Source organism: Leptinotarsa decemlineata, unplaced genomic scaffold (genome assembly GCF_025532065.1).
Source record: "Leptinotarsa decemlineata unplaced genomic scaffold, Ldec_3_MD MMD2_tig00000199_RagTag_RagTag, whole genome shotgun sequence".
In the NCBI taxonomy this organism is placed as follows: Eukaryota; Metazoa; Arthropoda; class Insecta; order Coleoptera; family Chrysomelidae; genus Leptinotarsa; species Leptinotarsa decemlineata.
In genome coordinates, this window is record NW_027412544.1 from 7,845,041 (window position 1) to 7,870,436 (window position 25,396).

Here is a 25,396-nt window from a genome sequence, read left to right on the forward strand (position 1 = left end):
ATAGAGGCACCCATCCTAGGTCTGCTATTCTGAAAGATTCACCGTCTAATAGTGTTCCCAAGAGATGCAACAGGCAAATCATTCAGCCAAGCACCCGACTCCTTGATTGCTGTTTTCAGACGAGCCTTATCGTATACACTTGTAGATTTCATGAGTTTTTGAACCTTCAAACAATTTTTCGAAATTAAAAATGCAACGTGTTTAGGAAGTTCATTCAATCTAGTGGTCAGCAATTTGAGTGATTTCCGTTTTCCTCGAAAATGTCCTGATAGTGAATCTTTACCCAGAAGACTCCATTTAGACTTTTCGAAAATTCTTGTACCAGGAGCCAATTTCAAAATGATGAATTCGGAAATATTATTCGGAGTTGAAAGAGTAATCAACTCGCATTTTTCAAAATTCAGTTCAAGTCCAAGATGTTTTGAATAATCAATGATTTTTTCTAAATCCTTTGAAACAATGTTTTCAACGCCAGCGATTGAGCCATCGTCCAAATAATAACAATTGAATTCGGATGATAAGCTTCTAGTGAGTTTGTTGATGGTCAGACAAAAAAGAGCAGGTCCTAAGGGATCACCTTGTTGAACACCTCTCTCAGACAGAATCAGATGTTCACCAAAACTTAAATAGGAAGCTGATTTATAACACTGACTTAAGAGGGGATATAATCCGGGAAACGAATCTTTAACCTTACCAAGCATATGTTTCTATCAGTCATGTTGAAGGCATTTTTGAAGTCTATTTTCAGGAAAATGTTTGAATCGGGATTTGGATGAAGATTAATATATCTACGAGTAGCATGAGCAACAGCTTTACATCCACCTGCAGTACCGAAACCAAACTGTAGTGGATGTAACATCGATCCTAGTTCATCTTTAATTCTCATACAACCAAATTCAGCTACCAATCGACGATAAAAGGAACCGACGGCAATCGGTCTTACTCCTCCATACTTTTCCCAAGAGCACACAGTGAAGCGCCAAAATGTTCTGGAAAAATTTCTGGAGAAACTCTACCAGTAAAAATGAAGTTACATAATTTTGTAACTGAAGAAAGAAGTTTCTGTCCTGAATTTCCAGAGCTGTGACTAATGAGGTCTTGCATGTGGCTAGAGCGGAAAGAATCTAAACCACCAGCAGAACGAGAACGAAAAGATTTGATTGCCTCCGATACTTCATGTTCTGAAAATTGGAACACCGGAAACTCTGAAAAATCGTGTGGTGGTTGCGAATCTAGAAAATGTGTGAAGGAATCTGATCGAGGGTGTTTCGATTGGAGAACTGAAAGTGTGGATTCATCATATTCGACCAACGTATCACTTGAACTCAAGATTCTGGTAGCTGACCTAATGTCACAATCAGCTATTTTAATCAAAACAAGCTCAGAAAAGTTTTGGTTATATTTCTTTTTGTCGATCTGAGATGGAATGACATTGGTCTTGGAATTAAGAAGTTTGATGTTTTTATTTATATGATATGCGAGAGAAGATCTTAGGGAGTCCTTGGTATGTGGGATAGAGAACAAAGTATAAGGAAAAGTTAACAAGTTTTCCCAGCTGTTGGAGAGTTTGTATGTAAACATTCATCTAGAATTTCGCAAAAGGCAGAGGCAGAGCAATTTCTAGCAGATTTAGGAATCCTTTTTAAAATGTGACTGAATCGTTTCAATGAGGAAATTAGAACTATCTGCTGAAACTGAAGAAATCATCAGAGTTGTTTTCTCAAAGGAATGTCAGTTCATTTATGAAAATTGCTTTAATATCCACAACAGATTAATTGATAAAGAACAAATAGCATACTTTTTAAAATTTTTATTTCATATTCTCATACATATCCCATACATTAATTGCGTTTTGAATATATGTAACTCTTCAACATTTTAAGCTAAAAGATATCAGATTTTTTTTGACTAGAAGCTATTTAATTATATTAGAGTAATTCAAGTGAAACTGCACATAAATACTTAGATGGTATGATCTTTTCAACATAAATATAAAGTGACTTTTTCACGAAATATAACCAACACAATTTTATATGGTCACTTCATCTATATGTGCGTTCAACTAAACTCAGCTGATGGAAAGTAAAGTTATAACTCATATATTTTCAGGTGATTAGCAGATTCAGTGAACGAATTTAAAATGGTGTTGGGTATACTCTTAACTGATCAAACATGAATCGTGTCTCAATTTGCCTTTTCAGATGGAGCACATGATAAATCAAACTCGAAATCCATACGAAGGCATTTCTTTTATAGCACCAATCTTACATATATAGTTAACAATAATAGTTTCGTGTACTTATAGTACGAAGCTCAATTTTTTTGAATATTCTTGTGTTTTTTGAGTCCAGGTTATATTCGTCAGAAACATTTGGCCCCTTCGGGTGATTTACGTTTTCTGGACTCGAACGACATTGTATAACGGACATGTTCTGAGAATTTGGTATATATTTTATAAACTGAACTCAAAAAGGTAGGCTCAGTAATTAATTCTAAAGTAATTTAAGTAGCTAAAATTTATCACACAAATAACACCGTGACTTGTAGGCCCCATTAGAAAATAAAATAAGTCTCTAACATTCAGATAAAAATAACTGTGAGTATATTGGATTCATGCAATAAATACGTTTTATGCAAAAACAATATCTTTGGCATATCGTGAAAAAGCGTGATCGGTACAAAACTGCAAATAAACTATAACTATAGAAAAATCAAAAGGCCTAAGTACCTTCCGTCCTTTCCCACCATTCTTTAGCTAACAAAAATTATATTATATCACAAATGATATAATCGTTTATTCTTAACACATATAAAGCATACACGAAATAATTATGTAGCAATTCAGCAATAACGTATGGCGAAATATCAAAAAAATAAGGCTTTTCTATTTGGTTAAATTACTGAAACGGATCCGAAAAAATTTATTCGGCTACAAATAAATATACGAGATCTCTAGATTGTCTTCTTGAAACCAAGTTAGTTAATGCTGGGCTAAATAATTATTTCTTGCAAATCTAGCCGAGATGTTGCAGCTATTTGAAATCTTAGTTACCTATTCTATCATTTCACATATAATTTGACGGCGATTACGTCTTACTTGAGATTTCGATAAACTTTGAAATAATCAACATTATTCTTCACAAAGGAAGAATAATTTTGAATAAATATTTGAAAAATCATTAACATTCATTAGGTTTTGAGAAATATTAAGGAACTCCTAATTCGATCGAAATTTTTCTTCAAGCTTGAACGTGTTCCTAATTCTTAGCTACGAGTTGGTTAGAAGACTGCAACTAGAGGTACTTTTTCAGGAAGATATAGATTTGACGTGTTGGTTTCTTGAGTCGACACCAAAATGGACGACTGAATACGTGAGACAAAACCATTTTTTCAAATCGGTAAAATATGATGCGGTTGTACATTGTTTATTGCTAAGAAAATAAAATATATGGGTTCACAGGAGTCTTTTAGAATTCCAACCTATATGCACTACATGATGTTTCATGGTCCTGTAAGTTGATAGTACAACGAGATGCAGAAGGGGATAAGTCTATTTTATATTTTGTTAACATTTCTTCGTTCTCTGCCACCCAATATCCCAATATATCGGTATCGTATGTGGGAATGATGGTGACTTCTGAAATGGAAATAAAAATATTTATTAGTCGAAATTTCATATATTCAACAATGGCTACAATATCAGACATATGTGAGGTACAGATCATTTCAAATTTTTTGGTAGTTCTATTCTGGAATTGTATCTATTCAAGGCAAATAATGAAAACGAAGCAATCGGGATGAAATAAACATAAATCTGTCACGACATTAACACAACCATTTTGAGAGAAACAGAAGTTGCTCGAGTAGTAAGAGGTTGTCCTCCGGGGTTATGTTATTCCCACTGTTGTTGCTACTCATAATGGACTCAAAGTTCTGGGTTATGCAAACTAGGTACTTATAGTCCCAGAGATGGTGAACAATTTTGGGTAGGTTCTTGAAGCACTACAAAACAATTTTGTAATTGAGACTACTGAGAGACAAATAATTTCACAAACCAGATCAGTTTAATGGAAATTTCCGCCTGTCAGACGATCAAGGAAGTTTCATATAAGTGCGGGTGACAGCACTATACGTAGCTTGAGGTGCGAGAGATGGCCTACATCGGCTGTACCTATCGACCACGTGACCTACAGCACCTTTGAGAAGTCTAAGTAATAGTTTCGGGTCTAAATAAATAATTTTATTTTTCTGAAATAATTTTTTTAATTGAAATTCCAAATTAGCATCGCCCTCTTCATTCATCATCAATCATTGTGCAAAATAAAAAATTGAAACAAAAAAATAATAACACGTGGCTAACGAAATTATTATTGAGAGTCCACATGGGTGCTGTTGGTCACGTGTTTTTATGAGGGCCAATCTCATCGCAGTAAACCTGAGCGAGAGGTACAGCCAATGTAGGCTCTCTCGTACCTCAAGCTATGTACGTATAAAGTTCGAGTCGAGCATTCGTAGCGATTAGACTTATTGAGACGGAAATGAAGGGTACTGAACTGAGTTCTACTGTAAAACAAAAGTGACTACCTAGGAGTAAAAACCAAAGGGGTCAATGACCTAAGTTCTTATCAGAACTACTCGTGTGCAAAGCACATAATTTTTTTTAAAATTTTTCAGCTTATCTTTTAGGGTTTTTTAGAGCCGTATAATGGAAATTATGGAGGAAAAACTGGAATCCTTAGAAAGGGAAAATCACAAGTTCCTTCATCAGAAAGACGAATTAGTAAGCTTCATTAAACAATTGAACGAAAGGTTGAATGTATTGGAATATGACAGACTGAGGAACATAACCAGAGAGAGGAGCAAACAAGCAAAAAAACTGGCACATAGGCTGAAGAAGTCAAAATGCCAGGACAATCCAATCCAGAAAAGAAAGATGCCAATGAGAACAAGGAAGAACCAAGGCAAACCGCCGAACCAGACGACGCTTCGCGCAAGAAGCAGCCGCGAAAATAACAGCGGAAGAAAAAAAATGGACACGACGGAACCGGAAAAGACAGCTACTTACTCAAGAAGTGCTGCCAACCGAAATTCAGTTAACAGCAGAACCGATCAATAATGTAGAGAGGCCAACTGGAGAAGAACCTCAAACATAAAAACTGAGGGAGTGGTGCCAACCGCAGAATCAGGTAAGCCGCCACCGATAGTGCTGCACGACAGTAAGAGATAGAACAAGATTTCCAAGGATCTCGAAACAAAAAAGAAACAGGTACAACAAAAGATAGCATCTATATACATAGCAATGATGAGACAGAATGGCGTAAAGTCACCAGATACATGGAAGACACAAAACTGGACTTCCATACGTACACTATTAAGATGGAGATTCCTTTACACGCGGTCATTCGCGGAATCCCTGAGAATGTGGAGACGGAGGATGTCACAAATGACCTAGTGAAACAAGGTTTCACTATGCTTGAATGTCACTGAATGATATCAAGGCGCACAGGAAGACGCTACCATTATTCCTAGTTGAAGTGCCGGAAACAGAAGAAAAAATTTTTGCACTGAGAACATGGAGACGGAGGATGTCACAAATGACCTAGTGAAACAAGGTTTCACTATGCTTGAATGTCACCGAATGATATCAAGGCGCACAGGAAGACGCTACCATTATTCCTAGTTGAAGTGCCGGAAACAGAAGACAAAATTTTTGCACTGAGAACGTGTGTGAATCTCATTATGCGGACGGAACCGCAAAGAATAAACGGTGCCACAGTATCACAACGCCATCGGCGTCAATTCTTCGGGCATGCATAGCGATGCTTCTACCCAACCGCGCGTTGAGTGAAATGTGGTGAAAACTACGAAAGCAGAAAATGCAAAAAGACTAAAGATACGCCTGCGAAATGCGCTAACCGCTTGGAAGCGCATCCAGCGAGCTATAGGGGGTGCAAAATGTTCACCAGACCGAGGACAATAGCATGGAACAGCGGAGAGTACAACAGCCGACAGCCAAAACGACACCACAGAAGGCGCAGACAGACAAAAATAACAATAACCTAATAAATGTATTAGGAAAACTTTTGACCGAGCAGCAGAAGATCGCGCAAGCGGTATTAGCTGCATTACTACAAGAACCTGGACAACGTTAATGTCTGCACGGATTCCAGAATTGCTGAAGATAGAAGAAACGAGCTACTGGAACTGCTATCACGACTAGACATAGACGTCATGAACAAGCATAACACGAATATAGAAAGCTAGAAATACAACTGAAGCTGAAACGCTACGAACAGCTGAAAATTTCGTCGGTATACCTGCCTCCGCAAGGTATAAGACTAGAGAGAACCGACATAGCAGAAATGTTCCCAGATTACCAACCTACAGTTACCATAGGCGACTTCAACGCAGAGTCGTGTGACTGGAACTGCAGGAATGGAAATCAAAGAGGCAGACATCTAGCCAGAATGCTAGAAGAATTCGAAAACATCGTGGTAGTAGCACCAGAATCCCCAACATATTACCCACGAGAAGACCAAGTCCCAAACATCCTTGACGTCGCCATAGTGCTGAACATCACTACTATGGAGATAAAGGTACTAGACGAATAATCATCAGACCACAACCCCATCCTATTTACAATAGGAAGAGGTGAAGTGGAACCAGATAATCCAACAAAGTGAACCATCGACTGAAAAAGATTCCAGCGCACTATTCACAATGCGATAGGAGATATACCATGCATTGAAACAAAGACTGATCTGGAGAACGCCACACAACAGCTGCGACAGGCGATCACCCAAACAATGGAAAGAACCGTACGGGAAGTTCTAACCCAGCGCTTCAACTTACAGGAGTATCTTCCACCAAAAACTAATTAGAATTAGAAGACGCATGATGCGCACAATGGACAAAAGGTGTATGCAAAGAGCCGGCAGAATACTACGAGAAGAACTAAAAGCAATCCGAGATCAACTTTGGACAACCCGTCTGGAAGAATTAAACACCAAAGACCAATCTGCATGGAGAATGCAGAAAACTCTTAGGAAGGGATTTCGAAAGCCATGCCCGCCAATACACGGCGAGCAAGGAATCGTCTACATGAACCAAGAGAAAGCGGAAGTATTTGCAGACAATTTCGAAAGGCAGTGCAGAGAGAACGACGTCCCGTTCACGGACGAAGTAGGAGAAATAGAGACACAGGTGGAAACGACAGTACGTAGACTCAGAAAACAAAGAAGGGACAACGCGCAACCCCTGGCACCAACATCTCCCGAGGAAGTGAAAGATATCGTAAGACGTTTAGCTACTCAGAAAGCTTCAGGCTTATACCAAATAACAAACCGGGCTTTGAAAGTCCTACCACAAAAGGGTAAAGCAGCTGTAACAAACATCATAAATGCTATACTCAGACTGCAGCACTTCCCTTCCCGTTCAAGAAGGCGACGGTAATCCACACCCAGAAGCCAAAGAAGATCCGGCTATTCCCAGAGAACCACAAGCCAATCAGCTTAACCCCTTCCTTAAGTAAAGTGGCAGAACGTGTCATCCTGAAAAGATTGGCAGACCAAACCATCGAACTAAGAATCCTACCAAATGAACTTGACATAATTGCAAGTCCTGTGGGTAGTAGACTTTGCGACGGAAGGCTTCAACCTCGGCAAAGGAAAAAACACCGGAGCGCTTTTCTTAGACGTCTCCAAGTTTGGCATAACGGAGTTCTGGCCAAAATGTGCAACTACACGAAACAAATGATAAGATGAATCGAGTATTTTTTAACTGACAGGCGATGCCGCTGCAGAGTAGGACAAAAACTCTCAACCATGCGATTACTGGAAGCAGGGGTCCCAAAAGGTGAAGTCCTTTCGCCACACCTCTTCTCGGTATACACAGCAGACGTGCTCCAGCCGGAGAACAACTTTAACAAGCTGGCGCTCTACGCTCTGCTGGAAAGATCAACAAGCCAAGCGCATGCCACTGGATACTTGCAGCAACAGGCAGATAGATTACAGGAATGGGCCAACCTGTGGAAGATCAGTATAAACCCTGACAAAGGACAGGCAATACTGTTCACCCAGAGGATGGTACACCCGGAAGTAAACGTCACCTTCAACGGACAAGAGGTTCCGTTTAAAAACGAAGCTAGATACCTGGGAGTCAACCTAGACAAAAGATTTACGTTCAGGTCTCACGTACGGCAGAGAATAGGAATGGCGGGGGTGGATGGACAAGATGGGATGTTCTGCACACAGTAACCGTGTGGGGAAGATTTAAACTCAGGCATTTAACCCGGGAGGAGGCATGGGGAAGCTACGTATAGTGCTGTTCACTCGCACTTATATGAAACTTTCTTGATCGTCTGGCAGTTGGAAAATTCCATCAAATTGATCTGACTGTTTGGAATTATGTGTCTCTCGGTATCTATATTACTCTCCCAAAACGTCAGCGTGCTTCACGATTTAAAAAAAAATATTTGAAAAAACATTTGTCAATAGCGTGGGTAACATTGAGACCTGACCAATCAATATGGCATTTTTATTTTTCAATTTCTCAAATATTCAACTTGGAGTTATGAAAAGTTGAAAATGTCTTGAAAATTAATTTTAGTTAAGAGAATTACCTTATAAAAAAATATAGGGTTGGTAGGGGGCCGCTACCCTTTACCCAGACCCCAAACTATACCATTCAGAGTTCATTCAAGGACAATTACAAAAATGATTTTGTGCCTCAAAAACCTAACCACGGCAAATATATTGATGAATATTATGTTTATTGAACAGATATTTTGTTCTTTGATGATTTTTGACAGGGCGCTTTGTTTCGAAGATTCGGGGCGAAAAAGAATTTCGACAATAACAAATTTGGTAATTTTGAAATTATTAACGTAGTCGAAATGAAAGTATAGCGTACTTCACTCGACCTACCAAGTGATAAAAAATCTAACAATTCCATTGGTACCTATCAACAACATTCCGATTACTACAAACGGCTGCAGACATTCAATTTGCTGGGTGTAACGCAATCAGAAACGATCCTGGTGTTTTTGAAAGAGTTCGGAAGTTGATGAGGAGAAGATTGGATTCTTGCATCCGAGCGGATGGTAGTCATTTTCAACAGTTCTTGTAGATTAAGAAACATTACATCTAATTTTTGGTAATGAATTGTTATTGTCGAAATTCTTTTCCGTCCTGTATCTTCGAAACAAAGCGCCCTATCAAAAATCATCAAACGACAAAATATTTTCAGAATAGTCCAAGGAACAGTCCCTTAAATTTAACATATGAAATCATTCATCAAAGAATGACAAGTTACCCATAAATAGGATTTTGTCCCTGAACTAGGATGCTGAACTAAAAATTTGCCATGTTCATAACAAGTTTTCAGCCTTCAAAAGATAATAATGAACGAAAAGTTCACAAAAATGTTTCATAACATAATGAGGTCAGAGAAGGAATGAAGGGTATGTTTAGAAAAATTCATATGATAACACTCCACTTTGAGATTTTCAAAAACTGGTTTGCATACACCTATTCCAGTACATGGTAACTTCTTCTGGCGTGTTTGATTAAATACTGGCTATTGTCATCATGTAACACATGATACTTGTAAATCCAACGAGCATCGATAAAAAAGTTTACAAAAAAGTATATCTCTATTCAAAATAACTATTTCATTAAAGTACTTTACCCAAGTCTTTATCTTCCCAAGTCTGTTTGGCTTCCAGCAAAGCATTATATACATCCCGACTAGGTTCTATTCCGGAAAACACGTAATATCTCGCCCGTATTCTTCTGAAGAAATCTACGTAGGAATAGTTCGTATTGCCATGATGAGGGACGTAGGTGAGGTCAACGTAAACTGGAACAATTTTTTTATTCTTATTGTATTTCGACGGCGATTCAGCCCTTTTCCTATCGTCGTTCAATTTATTCTTGGCTGTTACATTTGGTGGAAGTTTTCGTTCTTTTTTTGGAGTTCCCTTATTGTCATTTGGTGGGGCGGGACTTGGTAGACCAAGAGGTTTTCCTGGAAATGTTTGTTGTTACGAAATGGTAGTAGAACTGAACATCTCAAACTTAACAATAGATGTGATTTGTACCTCAATAATTAAGGATACTTGTAAAGTTTACAAAATGATAGAAATCAAGTCCTTATTGAATCCGTTTGCAATGTAGGTACTGAAATCAATATTAAGTTCATGGTATTACTAATTGATTTTATACATTCATGATTTCGAATGAAGGATTCATAACTGTCAATAATCAAATAAAAACAAATATCTGTCCGATTCTTAATATTTCCATTAATCTGAATCACGAAACAAATGGTGATCATGAAAATATGGCTCTCTAAAATAATCTACCTGAACACTGTGCCCGGAAACAAAACAAAAGCTTTTGAGAAAAAATGTCTTTTCTTGTATATGTAGTTTTTTTTTTCTTCTTGACGGGTAATAACTTGGTCGGATTTGCTTGCTCTATTGTCATAACTTCTCACTTTTACTAGCTAATCTTCAATTACGGTGGTAGTGTCGACAAAAATCATCGCCATGAATATTTTTCACATATAGTAAGGAGCATACTTGAAGGATGGCTGTAACTGGCAAATTATCTGAAAGAACAATTCATTCAGGCCAATATCAACTCACATACATTGTAGATTAAGTATGCCCCCTTACTATATGTGAAGTTCATTTCCTTTTACCAGGAATTGGACGATACGAATATGCGGTTGGTTACCCTGTTCACGGGCAGATGGGGCGATGACAAATATGTTGTTTGTCGTTCGCTTCAGCCTAGTTCGAGGAATGATACTCTGATAATAGCTGATATATGGGATTCAGACATTTCAGGCAATGAAATACATTTTCATAGTCGCTTTCTTCATTATATTTAAATTCAAAAATAATTTACCATTTTCGATTTCACTCGATTCAACCCGACTGTAATCGTAATCAATTATATTACAATCGACTTCAGTCAATAGAAAAATAACTTCAAACTTCAGTCTTCTGATCGACAATAACATTTAAAACAATTTGGAGCAAGCACTTCAGAAACTGCAATTTTGATACTTGAAAGTTTGGCGTTTCCTAATTTGTATTAAAAAAAATCCAAGTTTTATTGGACAATTAAGACAAACCTTCATTTGATTGCCTCTCTGAATTCCGCCACAACTCGAAATATATTATAAAAATTATTTCGAAATATTGAATTTTTCAAAAAATAGTGAGTTGCTTGGTACTTTGTAAGCTGAGTAGTTGATAAGTAAGTATATTTACCCCAAGCTGAAAGAGGATCTTTTTCGTCACTAGGTAAATCACCATAAAAACTAGCAGTCATCATGTCTGTAGGTTGAGATCCAAAATGATATCCATCTCGGTCTTCACTTCCACTTTGTATCACTGTCCCCCTTTGACAAGATCTATCTTCGTTGATATCGTACCTAGGTGTAGAAAATTTGGCTTGTGTAATCTCGTATAAATACGTAGGAGCTGGTAACCCTAATGGTTTACCCCAAGATGCAACTGGTTCTTTTTTTTCTTGGCTTACTGAAGAAGAAGACGTTTCACCAATATGGGTCGTTTCGGACTTAGTCTCATCAGTACTCTCAGTCAATTTTTCATCAGTCTTATCTACAGAAGGTGTGGGGTATTTAGCCCTTGTGATTTCAAATAAATAACTTGGCTCTACCTCTTGTTCAGTACTCGTTTCTCCAGGTAAAGATCCGTACATAGACATACTCATAGGATCAACCCTTCTGAAATCATCATCAAATTCGCAGTGAGAAGAGTCTCTTGAATGCGCAACTTGTGACATAATGCTCAGTTGATCTTCATCATCACTTTCCTTATCTAAAAGAACTTTGGATGTTCGTTCTGATATGTCAGTCTGAGTTGAACCTATAATTTCAGAATCATCACTTACGGGCGTAACACTTCTTACATCAACTTCCCTCATCGAAACTTGTGAACCTACAGTTAGTTTTGTAGTTTCCTCCAATATATTGGGACTAACAGGAACAGTGGGAGGTGTGATAGCCCCAGGGATATGTTTTTCATGGAGAAGAGTTTCTTGGGACTCTTTATCGCTTTCTGAATCAGTTATTGGCTTTTCTGAAATGGAGGGCCCAGCTCGGGTGGTTTCAGATTTTTCCAAACGTTCCTTAATTCCTGCAAAAACTGATTGAGTCGAATCTCTATCACACTTTTCCATAGTTTCCTCATCACTCTTCTCGAATGCAAAAGTTTTGGCAGGTTGGTCAGATTTCATTTCTTGTGATATCTTATGTTCCTCCTTGTGAGAATCTGAACATTCTTGGCTAAGCTGTATATGTTTTGAGTATTGCTCTTGATCATCAGATGTTTCTGAAATGGGCTTGCTGATACCTATGGATGTAGATGTGACTTTTTCCGCACCAAGATATTTTTCAATTGTATCTTGTTTTTCATGGACATCAACAGTATTAGATTTCTCAGTTAACTCATCAGTTATTGACGTTTTGCTCCCTCCACTTTCACTAGTTTCGAAAATAACAGATCTTGACATATCGGTCATTGTTTCGAATGTTTCCTTCAGATCTTTGGCAGTTTTTTCGAGTGTAATTGCAACTGTTTCTGTCTTGCCGTTAGGGTCAACTTTTGTTTCAATATTCTTTTCAAGATCCGACTTTTTGTCACAAATTTGCTTGGACGGTTTTGATAAATCATCTACTGTAAATTCTTTTTCGTCATCACATTTTTCATGATCAAGAGAATCTATTGATATTTTCTGAGAGTCTCCAGAGACCTCTTCCATAGGAGTATGTGAAAATGCTTCAGTCCCATCCTCAAAATTTTTGGATGGCTTCTCCATAAGTGAGAGTGCATATCCTGGTATTGGTTCTGGCATTTTTTTATCAGGATCAGTTTTTTCCTCAATTTTTTTACACATTTCCCCAGTTGTTTCCCATCCCACTTTTCTTGAATTGTTTCCATCATCGACTTGTTTTTTAGCATCAGTGTTTTCATATTCAATTTTCTTTCCTGTGTCATCTACGATTGCAGAATCTCTCGAGTGGGGCAAGTATTGGATAGATTCGTCAATAGCTATTGAAGATTTTGCAGATTTCAACTCTTGTTCTTTTCCACTTTCACCTGCTATGGTATCGTGTTCAACTTCTTTCTCGACATCACATTTCTCTTCACTTTCTGAAAATATTTTAGTGGACTTTTGAGGAACCACAGAAACTCCTTCCAAACGGTCGTCTTTATTTTTCTGAACTAGATCTTCTTGTTTCATAAATAGACTTACGTCAACGGTTTTATCAGCATCAGATTTTTCTTTCTGCAAATCTACCGATAACTTACGAGTTATTTCGGGATCTGTTACAGTTTCAATGTCATCTTCCAAATATTTGGCTGATTCATCCTGAAGTGTTTCCTCCAACTCGCCATCGCCATCAACTTTCTCAGATTCTTCAAAGTCAGCTCTTCTTTCATCAGTAATTTTATGAAGGGTCGATTCAGACAAATGTTCTCTTTCAGTATCAGATTTTTCGAAATGACCGTTCAAAAGATTATTTGAAGTTTCCAGTCTGGTCATTTCACATGTTTCAGAAACAACCGATTCGCTAATGCCTTCTGAGGTTTTATCTCCAACTACAATTGTTTCTACGCTTTTTGTTTTCGTGCCATCCTCTACCATTTTACTATCAGCCATTTTGCAAGTTTCGAAAATCACAGATTTCGACATATCCTCTATCGTTTCGAAAGTGTGTTCTAGATCTTTTGCTGATTGTTCCAAAATATCATTTTTCGTTACCTCATCCAAATTTGCTCCTTCAATTTTGACCAAATCTTCCTTAAATATCCCATGAGGAGTTTTTTCCAGCGAACTAACTGCCTCAATATGTTCGGTTGCCTTTGAAGATTCATCATCTGAATGTTTAGAAAGATGTTCCTGTTTCATCAGATCTTGTTGATCTTTCTCATCTCTAGAGATACCTGTTTCGGTAAGAGGTTTGGGAAGTAGATCATCTTTCAAAACTTTTGTGTGCTCGAATTCATCGAACTCCTTTGTCTCTTTCAATTCGCGTGATTCAGAGGTGACACATTTTGATGACTGTTGAGTTGTTTCGAATGCTTTTTCCGTAACAATTGTAGAGTCTGATTTTTCGATTTCGTCAATATCTTTCTCTTTATCAGTTTTCTCGTGTTGTTTTTCTTTCAAAGTTCTCGTAGATTCATCAATAACTAATTCTTTACTTTCTAGCAAACTTTCAGTTTTTTTTTCGTCCAATTCGATTTGGGACTCAATTTGACTTGGTGCGAGAATGAGAGACTGCCTCATATCTTTCATTGAATCAGAACTCACTTCGTGATCTTGTTCGGACTTTTTATGTGACGATTTTTCTAATTGAAGTGACTTTTCAATTAGTTCTTCAGGTGTCTCAGTATGTTTGTCGATTGATGACTTTTCTTTACAAAGTGCAGAGTCTTCCTTCATTAATTCTGAAGTGTCAGACATTTCTATTTCACTTAGTTTCTTTTTGTGAACAATCATTTCACCTTGTGATTTATGAGATGTATCGGAGTCCTTTTCTTTTGTAGATTTTTCTATATCTGAAGATTCAATTACTATTTTTGACTCATAGTCTGTTAATTCTGTGAGTTTTTTTACATCTCCAACAGTGTCTAACTGTTTCTCTCCTTTCTCAATTGAATCTTCGTATTCATCAACACCTTCATGGCTTTTGATTGTGTCTTTATCAGAATCAGCAGATACTTCAGAAAATGTAGAAATAATTGATTGTGCTGATTCGGATGTACCAGATTCTCTCAATTTTGATGAAATTTTCATTTCTCCTTGAACTGTAACTATATCAACTGGTGTATTATTTTCATCAGATTCCCTACCTTTCTCTTCTTTCTTGACAATAGGTATTTCGGTAGCATCATGAAGTGATTTTTTCATTTCTACCGAATCACTAGTTCTCATATAAACTTTTTTTTCTGCTTCGTCAGTTATTGGTACTTCTTCTACTTTGACTGATGAACTATGTTCTATTTGTTCTGCATCGATATTTTCACTTTCATCACATGGTTTTGATTCTTTTCCTTGTAGTGATTTTTCTTTTATTGTATCTTCTCCAAAAAGTATTTTCTGACTGTATGTCAACTCCCTAGTTTCACTTTTTTCTTCGGATTTTTGTTTTGTCAATCCAATGGCAGTCTCCACCTTTTTTGTTTCTGATTGTGAATCCAATTTCATTTCTTTTTCCATATCCCCAAACTTTTCAGTTTCCTGCTTCTTTGCCTCCTCGATGCCATCAGATGGTGTAAACTTATCATCCACCACCGTTTTATGCATTTCTGATATTACGCTATCTTCACCTCTCTTAGAAGCTTGAGATGAAGCGAATGTGTCAGTTGCGATCGTTTCGTCAACTTTTGTCTCAAAGTTTTGGACAGTATCATCTTTCATTTGTTCTTCAGAACCTTCATCTAGTTCAGATGTTATTTTAGATGGAATTGTTCCAAGTTTCTCATCATCTTTTGGTTGTTCCAAAATAGCTGTTGATAGTTTGTCGACGGTTTCGTCCCCCAAAGTACTTAGCATTTCTTTTTGTGACTCAATATAATCTTTCGATTCCATTGAATGATCATCTGTTTTTTCTTTTTGATAAGATACAACAGATTCTTTCGCCTGGTTTGTGGTGCCAGTGATAAACTCATCAATTATTTTCGTATCTCTGATTGTCACCGATTTTGGTGAAACAATATCTTCACTTGACGTTTCCTTTTGTATATCAGAAGTTTCTTTACCCTTTTGTGATTCATCCTGAATGACTTGTTCAACTACCCAGTTAACATCTTTGAACTTTTCTATTCGACTTTCACTTGGTTGACAGTCCTGAATGATCTCATCTTCCATTTTATAATTTTTTTCAGTCCCATCCGTAAGGTATGTGGTTTCATGAACTTTCTGCTCTAGACTTACTTGGTCCTTTTCAACAGATTTCTCAACAATTTTACATGCTTCAACTACTAAACCTTTTTCAGTAGCATCTGCCATGTCTTCTTTGACTTCATTCAATACATCATCTGTTTTCTGTAAATTGTCCGCCTTATATAATTCATCATCAATAGAATCGGTCACAGTTTTTGAATCTTCTGGTCGTGTCGAAATAGCATAAGTTGTTTCCTCAAATACATGTTTGACATTATCCAACAAATTTTTTGAAATATTTTTCGTTTCTGTAATAATGTCAGAAACAATTTCTTCAACTTCATCTTTCAGACTGCTCAAATGATCATGAGTTTTTTCAAGTTCTGATGAAATTAGTTCAGATACTTCACAAGTCATGTCCTTCAGTTCTTCGCTTTTTTTTTGCAGAACATGTTGGGAAATTGTGGATACAGGCTTGCCTTCGATATCGATTGATTCTGAAATTTTTGGTGTTATTACACGTGATTTTTGTTCTGCTTGTGAGATCACTGACTCTTCTTTATGAGTTTCTGCAATATCATCGTAACTATGTAATAGTTCTTTCAACTTATCTCTTTCAATAACTGAATCATCCTCGTTAGATATTACTCTTGAAATTTTTTCATTATCACTGTCTAATATTTCGTCAAGTTTTATTGTTGTTGTTGACACAACATCAATTTTCTGATCAGGTTGTTCAGAAATATCTTCAATCGATTTTTGCACTACTGTCTTGGTTTCGTCGAGCTCGAACAATGCCTTTTCTTGTACATCATTCACTTTTGTTTTCTCTCTTGAATCTTTCAGAACTTCGCTTTTCTCTAAGCCTTCTATTTTGTCGGGAATATCGTTGACCATTTTTTTTTGTTCATCATGTTTTTTTACTTTTTCTTGTGCCTCACTAACAATGGGTTTTTCTTTCAAACTATCTTTCAGGATTTCTGACTCAATTCTTTCAGAGACTTCTATTTCTTCTGGCACTTCACCTACAATTTTTTCTGTAATTTCATCGGTTTTTTTTACCATATCTTGTACATCAGATTCAGTTTGTTTGAGAACTTCCGTTTTTTTTTCCAAGACTCCGATTTGTTCAATTACTGTGGAATGCTTCAACGCACCTTTTGATTCGTCTATAGAAAATTCAACTGAAGTAGTTTCTGCTTTTGTGACCTCCTCATCTAGCAAAACTTTCAGTTCTTCTTCAGTTTTATCAGTTATCTTTTCGATAACATCAAGATTAATTTTTCCTTTTGGTTCTTGAATAGATTCAACGATTTCATCGGTTTCATGGTGTTGAACTTGTTGAACTCCATTTTTGGTTTCTGTTATATCTTCTGCAGGTTTGAGTTCCGTTATCTCTTTTTTTTCTATTGTTTGCTCATCAGACTTCTTTGCAATGAGAGCCTGTTTTTTGGTTTCATCCTCACATATCTCCTCATTTAATTTTTCAGTGTCATCTTCATCACCAAGGATATAGTCAGTTACAACATCGAAAGTATCTTTGATTGACTTTTTGATGCCTTCTACTATACTTTCTACTTCTGACACATTTTCGAAAGGTTCCTGTTTTGTTATAGATTCAATACTTTTTGAAATGTCAATATGTTTTCCATCCTCACTTATTTCCACATGTCTATCACTCATTTTTTGATTATCTGATCCAAAAATAGTGGTTTCTTTCTCGACACCTACTTTGCTAACAGTGACATCAGATAGATGTTCAGATTTATCATCGCTGAAAATAGATTTTGTTAATTTTGTCACAGCTGTTGAACTACTCTCAATAGTATCTTCAATAAAATCGACTACATCGTTTTTCTTTTTATCCAACACAGATTCTGATAATTCACGTATTTCTTTCAAATCTTTTCCAGTTAGATCTTGTTTCTCTTCAGTACACTTATCAGTATGGGTCATTTTAATTTCACCCCTATCATCAACTTTATCTAAGCTATCGAAAGTATCCTTTTTTAGTTTCTCTAGATCAGAGGTATCCGGAGTTGATTTTTGTGATGCTTCTGATTTTTCATCAGGGGTCGTTTTTCCAGTAATTATCTTCTCCAAAGAACTAGTATCTTCTGATAACTGAATAGGTGCTACTGTAATCGGATGACTGATCTCTTTTTCTTCTTCATCTGGACCTGCAAAAGAACATATATATAATTTGCTAATATTGCTGGTAAATAACTCACCTGAGAGTTTTTCAGATTCTGGTTCTCCAATTTGCTTAACGGTAATTGATGCATCAGAAATTGTTTCCACCCAAGATGACTTTTGAGATACTTTTTGGGATGGATCTGGAGAACTCCTTCCGGAACTTTCTGAACTCCTCGGGAATGTTATAGTGCCTGGTGGACAAATTTCTATTTCTTCTCCACCATCCTCACTGGAAGCTGTAACCAGCATTCTGTGAATGGTTCCACTTTCTTCATCCTCAGTTTTCTCGTCCTGGACTTCGAATTCATCATTTAATGAAACTTCTTTGAATTTCCCTTCAACTTCTTTTTTGGGCTCCTCTATTTCAACCGTTTCATCGGGTTTTCCTGATTTAATATCAGATATGATCTTAGAAGTAGCCATCATCAATTCTTGTGATTCTTTCAACAAGCTGCTCCTTTTATCTTCAAGTTTTTGATGAGTTGAATCATATACTTCCGATATTCTTTTTTCTTCTTCTATAAGTGAGGCAGAAGCTACATGAGGTTCTTCAGGAATAGTTGGGATATCCGTTTTGATCACCTTATATTCTATTACTGGCGAATCAACAGTTGTGATATGAGTTTCACGAAGTTCTGTTGTGAACGGAGTTGTATAAGGACCAATAGTGGTAGTTATCGGAAGTTTTCCTTCAAATTCTTCAAGCGGAGCATCTGATTTCAGAACTTCAGCAACACTTGCTACTATTTTGATGACATCTTCTTCGCGTTCTTTAGGCGATTTCCTGCCAAGTTCTCCCTTTTCGATTACATCTCCTGGTAATCTATGTTCAATATTATCTCTCTGAATAAAATCTTCCATAATCTCTTCCGTTGACTTTTCGATGCTTTCCGTAATCAATGCGGAATCATCACCGTTAATAATTGTTGCATGACTTTCCTCTCCTTCATTTTCCCCTTGAGATTGTTTGAGACCTTGAAGTTTTTCTTCGAGTTCAACTAAGTGATCTCTACCTTCCTTTGTTGCTTTCAACAGACCTTTATCGATTCGTTCAATTTCTGCCTCAACTTCAGTTATTGTAGGTGCCTCAGTAATTTGCTCATATTTTTGTTCATCTTCAATTTTTACTTCTACTGACTCGGGTGGACTGACTTTCAGGTTTTTGTTATTTTTCTCCATAACTAATTCAATTTTTTCTTCTACTTCCGTAGGTTCAAACTTTGTATCTGCCTTCCTTTCGTCTTCTGCTGGTTTGAGCTCCGCCTTCAATTCAGGAGTAGTTTCAATTGACCGTTCAACGTCACTTTCAATCATTTTACGAACGGTGTCCATTGAAGATGCAATTTCTTTCGTATCAAGTGGTCTATCTGCTGATGTTTCAATTTCAACATGGACCACTTTGGCTTCAGTAACATGTTCATCTTCAGTTTTAGAGATGCCTTCTGCTTTGCCACTTGAATCTTCTGACTTTATGTCAACACTCCTTTCGTTTTCTGTTCGTTTGACCTCCGCCTTCAAATCAGAGAAACTTTCAATTGGTTGTTCAACTCCACTGTCTATCATTTTTTGAACGATTTCCAATGGAGAAATTTTTTCGTCCGTATCGAGAGGTTTATCAGTGGATGTTTCAATTTTATCATGAACTTCTTTGACTTCAGTGACATGTTCATCTTTAGTTTCGGAGATATCTTCTTCTTTGTTAGTCATATCTTCTAACTTTTTGTCTTCACTTCTCTCGTTTTCTTCTTGTTTAATTTTCGCCTTCAAATCAAGACTGGTTTCAATTGGTTGTTCAACTCCACTTTCAACAATTTTTTGAACAGTTTCCAATGATGATATTTTTTCTTTCATATCAAGAGATTCATCAATTTTAGCATGAACTTCTTTGGTTTCAGTGACATGTTCATCTTTAGTATCGGGCATGCATTTCCCCATGTCACTCAAATCTTCTAACTTCTTGTTTACACTTATGTCGCCCTCTTCTTGTTTGACTTTCGTCTTCAAATCAGGAGTGGTTTCAACTGGTTGTTCAACTTTACTTCTAACAATATGTTGAACAGTTTCCAATGGAGATATTTTTTCTTCCGTGTCAAAATGTCCATCAGCAGATATTTCAATTTTAGTGGGAACTTCTTTGGCTTCAGTGACATGTCCATCTTTAGTTTCGGGAACGCTTTCTGCTTTGTCATTCAAATCTTCTAACTTTGTGTCCATACTTATATGGTCTTCCGCTTGTTTGACCTTCACCTTCAAATCAGGGGTCGTTTCAATTGGTTGTTTAACTCCACTTTCGATACATTTTTGAACGGTTTCCAATGGAGATACTTTTTCTTTCGTATCAGAGACTTTATCTGCCGATGTTTCAATTTCACTTTTCACTTCTTGAACATTAATGATATGATCATCCTCAGTTTCAGGAATGCTATCATCATCCTTCTCTTTGAAATCTTTCAATATTGTAACTACTTTTCCTTCGTGTTCTGTTAATTCTTTCTCAGCGTTCAATTCAGGAACGATATCAAATGGTTGTTCAGCTTTATCCTCGACAATTTTCTGAACCATTTCCAAAGACGGTATTTCTTCTTTGTTATCAATAAGTTTATCAGTCAATGTTTCAATTTTACTTTGTACTTCTTGGGCATCAATGATATGCTCATGCTTAGTTTCAAGTATAATATCCCCTGAGTCATGAAAATCCTTTGACTTTATGTCTTCACTTTTTTCGTGTTCTGCTCGTTTGATCTCCACCTTCAGATCAGGAGTGGTTTCAATTGGTTTTTCAGTTTCACTATCAATGATTTTTTTAACAGTTTCCAATGAAGATACTTTTTCTTTCGTGTCGTGAGGTCCATCAGCCGATGATTCAATTTCAACATGAACTTCTTTGGCTTCAGTAACATTTTCATCTTTAGTTCTAGAAATGCTTTCTGCTTTGTTACTCAAATCTTCCAACTTTGTGTCTACATTTCTTTCGTCTTCTGCTTGTTTAACCGCCGCCCTCAAATCGGGAGTAGTTTCAATTTGCTGTTCAACTTCACTTTCAATAATATTTTGAATGGTTTCCAAATTAAATATTTTTTCTTTCGTGTCAAGAGGTTTATCATCCGATATTTCAATATTACTTTGAAGTTTTCGAACATCAAGGATATGCTCATGCTTAGTGAAATCTTCCAATGATGTAACTACTACTTCACCTTTTGTTTCTTTTTCTTCCACTTTCAGTTCAGAGGTGATGTCAATTGGTTTTTCAGCCTTACCTTTGATAATGTTTTGAACGGTTTCCAAAGTCGATACTTTTTCTTTCGTATCTAGGGATTTATCAGCCAATGTTTCAACATCACTTTGCACTTTTTGGGTATCAGTGATATGGTCGGGCCTGCTTTCAGATATGTCATCTCTCTTGCCAGTCAAATCTTTTCTCCTCAATTCTTGGTCGGATTCTTTTAATATATCTTCTTTTGGTGGGGATTCCCCGACTTTAACGGTTTCTACCAAACCAGTGAGTTCTTTTGCCATAGCTGATTTTCCAATATGCTCAGTTGATTCTTGAACAACTTCGTCTTTATCCTTCTCCTGTTCTACTTCTTTTTCATGTTCTTTACTGTATTTCATATCACCTGCATGCTCGTCATGTTCTAACTCTTTTTCTAATATTTCGTTGGACTTTGGAGTTTCGGCCTTCAGTTCATGGGTATACTCATAATCAACTTCCTCATGAACCGGTAGGTCCGCAACTTCGTCAGGAGTTTTGACAATATCTCGTATGTGTTGCTGTTTGTCAAGTCGTATTCCTACTGAACCAGGTAATTTAGAAAAATTATCTATTTGTTTCTGGGGCAATTGAATTACTGGAATATCTTTCTCTTTAGTTTCTTCTTTCACATATTTTTCTTCAACGATTTGTCCATTATCTTCCTTTATTTCATCTAGTGGTATTCGTTCATCCTCAGGTAATGTAGGTGCTGTTGTAGTATCTCCTGATTTAATATTTGCAGAAATTTTTTCGTCAGGTTGAGATTCTATTACATCTTTGATTTCTTCGTCAGCTTCCTTCTCGTTTGTTTTTTTATCTGTCGACAGATCCAGTTTTTCCTCAAGACTAGCAACTTTACAAGATTCTGAAACGTCGACTTTCGTCTTAGCCATGCCCTCAACTTGGCTTTCGACACCGTCAACGTCTCTTTGCACTTCAGGAGATATATCTTTGATTTTGTCTTCTGTGCTGAGTTTTCTCTGCTTTTCTGATTCTTCACTATCTCTGGCTAATTTTTGCGTTTCTTTTTCTTTCGTTTCATTCAGAGATTCCTGGTCGATCTCCTCCTTTTCTATTATGAGATATTCCTCTTTATTTAATTTTTCATCCAATGATTCATCTTTAACCTTCCTTAGAGCTTCATCTTGTGCAGGTAAAGTTTCACCTTTTCTGAAAACTGCTTCAATTTCCTTGACTGCTTCTTGTTCTTCTTTCAAATCTGCTAGTTCTTGGGCTTTCAGTTGTTGAATTTCTTCTGGTGTTAGTTTGGATAGGTCTTTCTTCAATGCAGTCTCTTGATCAGCAGATGGAGTGCTGACTGTACTAGAATCAGTAGTTCCTTCCTTATCGAGCTTACCTTTCCTTGAAATACTATCTGGTTTCTGAACAGAACTGACGAGTTTTTTGGCTGGACTGATGGGTGCTTTTTTGGCAACTGGCCTACGAGATATTGGCTTTCTCTCTACTTTAGGTTTAGATTCAGTTGGTTGCTGAGGTTTCACCATTGCTTCTCGTTTCGTTTTACTCTCTATAACTTTTCTGTTAGTAGCGTCTTTTGCGCTTTTAGCAGGAGTACCTATGGGTGACGGTTTGGTAGGTTTTTTTGCTTCTCCGTTTTCAATAGATTTTTTTGGTGTTGTTGGTGAAGCTTTTTTCTCAACTGTTTTCTTCCTCTGTTGAGAGTCACTTCTTGATTTGGCAGTTCTTGTTTTCGGTTTGAACGATTTGTCGCCGTTTTCAATAAGTTTATGGTCTTCAATTTTTTTAGTTTTGATGCTACGATCACTTTCTGTTGAGTCAGATTTTTTTACAATTTTCTCTTTCTCTTTGATATCGCCATTCACTGCAGTTATCAAATTGTTTTCTATGATTTTATTTTCTTTTTTATCCACTGGAGTCCTCTCCTTGGAAGTAACTTTTTCTATAATAGTTTCTTTGGCAGTCTTTTTGGTAATGGAAATGGGCACAAGAGATCTCTCAGTGCACACAGAGTGTTTGATAAACTCAAGATTCTTTAACCTGTCGAGTCCTTCAAATATTTTATTCTGAGGAGAACTTCCGGGAAACATTATTCTTGTTATGGTATCGTTCGGATTAGCTGGTTGCCATACTAAAAGAGCAGCTATTGAAATTAAATTTTGAATTGGAAAATTGAACTCTCGACTAGACTTGGAATTGGCAAATAACTTTTGGTCACTTTGATTCCATTTTTGAAGGAATTCTCTGACTTCTCTAGAGTCTTTGGCCGGACTGAGGACGTACATATCTAGTGTACCATGTCCTACTTTATGGTACAAATTAATAGGCTCGGAATCTCTGTAGCAAACCTGAGGATTTAAATTTAAGTGGCGTAGATTCGATATGATTTCTTGACCTTCATCCAATAGGTTGATCAATAGGGGATCTTTATCTTTATCTCCATCTGGACTGAGTAGAGATTTTCGTTCCTTAAAAAAAATTGTTTATTAGGATAAGTGCATTAAACCAAATATAAGACTTATATTCCCTTATATCAGTGAGGAGTTAACCTCTTTCAACGTAGTGACTTGTATCATTGAATTGACTTGTTTCAATTGTTCAAATATAACATTCATTTCGACACGGCCATCCTCACTAACACTCATTCTTGAAGATGATAATAAATTTTATCGAAATATTGGAATAACTTGTGTTAGCAACTATAGCTTCTCTTAAAAAAAAATGAATAGCAAGGGGTAGCGTCTGATACTTCGTTTGAAATCGTTTCCAATTCACTATTCAGCCATATGGTATTTTTTGATTTTTGAAACTTAAGAAAAAATTAATTTCATTCAATACAAACAGATCTCCCTCGGGACAAATACCTGTCTTGACTAGTCTATTAGTTGTTTTGTTATCAAAAAGAGTAGCATCGGATGTTTTTGTGATATTTGAATATCATAAAAAGATAAGACGTATTTGAAATTCATTCAGTTCACTAGATCTCTCCAATTATTTGTATTGTGTTTTATTATAAATCCTGTCTTCGTGAATTTCTAAACTTTTTTGTGATTTGTTTCGAAATGCGACTATCTGAGACCCAAAGAATTGAGATATTGATATTGCTTGGAGTGGATGATTAAACAAGTACACAATCTGAGGTATGTAGAATATTCAATAAGAAGTATCCTGACCACCACATTTCCCAGTCTACGGTGGGTAGAACAGAAAAAAAAATTGATGAATTCGGAACTGTCAAAGATCTTTCCAAAACTGGGAGATCAAAACTGACGACAAGAAATGGGACATTTTATTATTTTTTGAGGAAAATCCAGAGACACCTACAAGAGAAGTAGCTGGTGAATGAGGATGATCCTGATCGTAGATTACAATTTTGTTAAATAATGATGGATATACAGTGTGTCTCACTTCTCATGGAAACACCCCCGTATCTTCCGTAATATTCGAGGTAGAACGATGAAATTCTCAGGACTGAAGGAAATGCTCAAAATGCACCTATCACCTGAATGGGGTTGGCCAAAGTGATATACATTGTCCGTTACTCGCGATGGAACACCCCATTTTACGGTAAAACATATTAGGGGGCAAAATAGGCTCAAAATTCCTTCAGATTCGTGATCAGGACTACCAACTTACTACGAATACACTTTTTTCCTGGAAAAACTTTAGTCCTGAAAAATCCGAATTTGTCTCACTTCTTATGGAAATACCCCCGTATCTTCCGTAATATTCGAGGTGGAACGATGAAACTCTCAGGACTGATGAAAATGCTCAAAATGCACCTATCAACTGAATGGGGTTGGCCAAAGTGAAATACATTGTCGGCCACTCGCGATGGAACACCCCATTTTTAGGTAAAACATATTACGGCGCAAAATAGTTCGCTTCCAATACCTGAATCCCTTCATTCTATCTGGAGAGTACTCCTAGGTATGAAAGATATAGATGCTGTGATATGCTATCATCCATTTTGAGCCTAGAGGAAAATGTCACAGCACCACATTCTCAGATTTTCGAGATAGTGTGAAGCAGTGTATGA

At 36.8% G+C, this 25,396-nt stretch overlaps 1 protein-coding gene across 1 annotated transcript in view; it reads right to left on the reverse strand.

Moving 5' to 3' along the window:
* Window positions 1-1,799: 1,799 nt before the first annotated feature.
* Window positions 1,800-25,396, reverse strand: part of futsch — a 254,871-nt gene continuing 231,274 nt past the window's right edge. The window contains exons 6-9 of the mRNA XM_074172875.1: window positions 18,161-23,825; window positions 11,282-18,109; window positions 9,688-10,026; window positions 1,800-3,637 (exon numbers count right to left, since the gene is read on the reverse strand). Coding sequence (XP_074028976.1) covers window positions 3,468-3,637; window positions 9,688-10,026; window positions 11,282-18,109; window positions 18,161-23,825 — 13,002 coding nt within the window. The 3' untranslated portion in view covers window positions 1,800-3,467. The remainder of the gene's footprint in view (window positions 3,638-9,687; window positions 10,027-11,281; window positions 18,110-18,160; window positions 23,826-25,396) is intronic.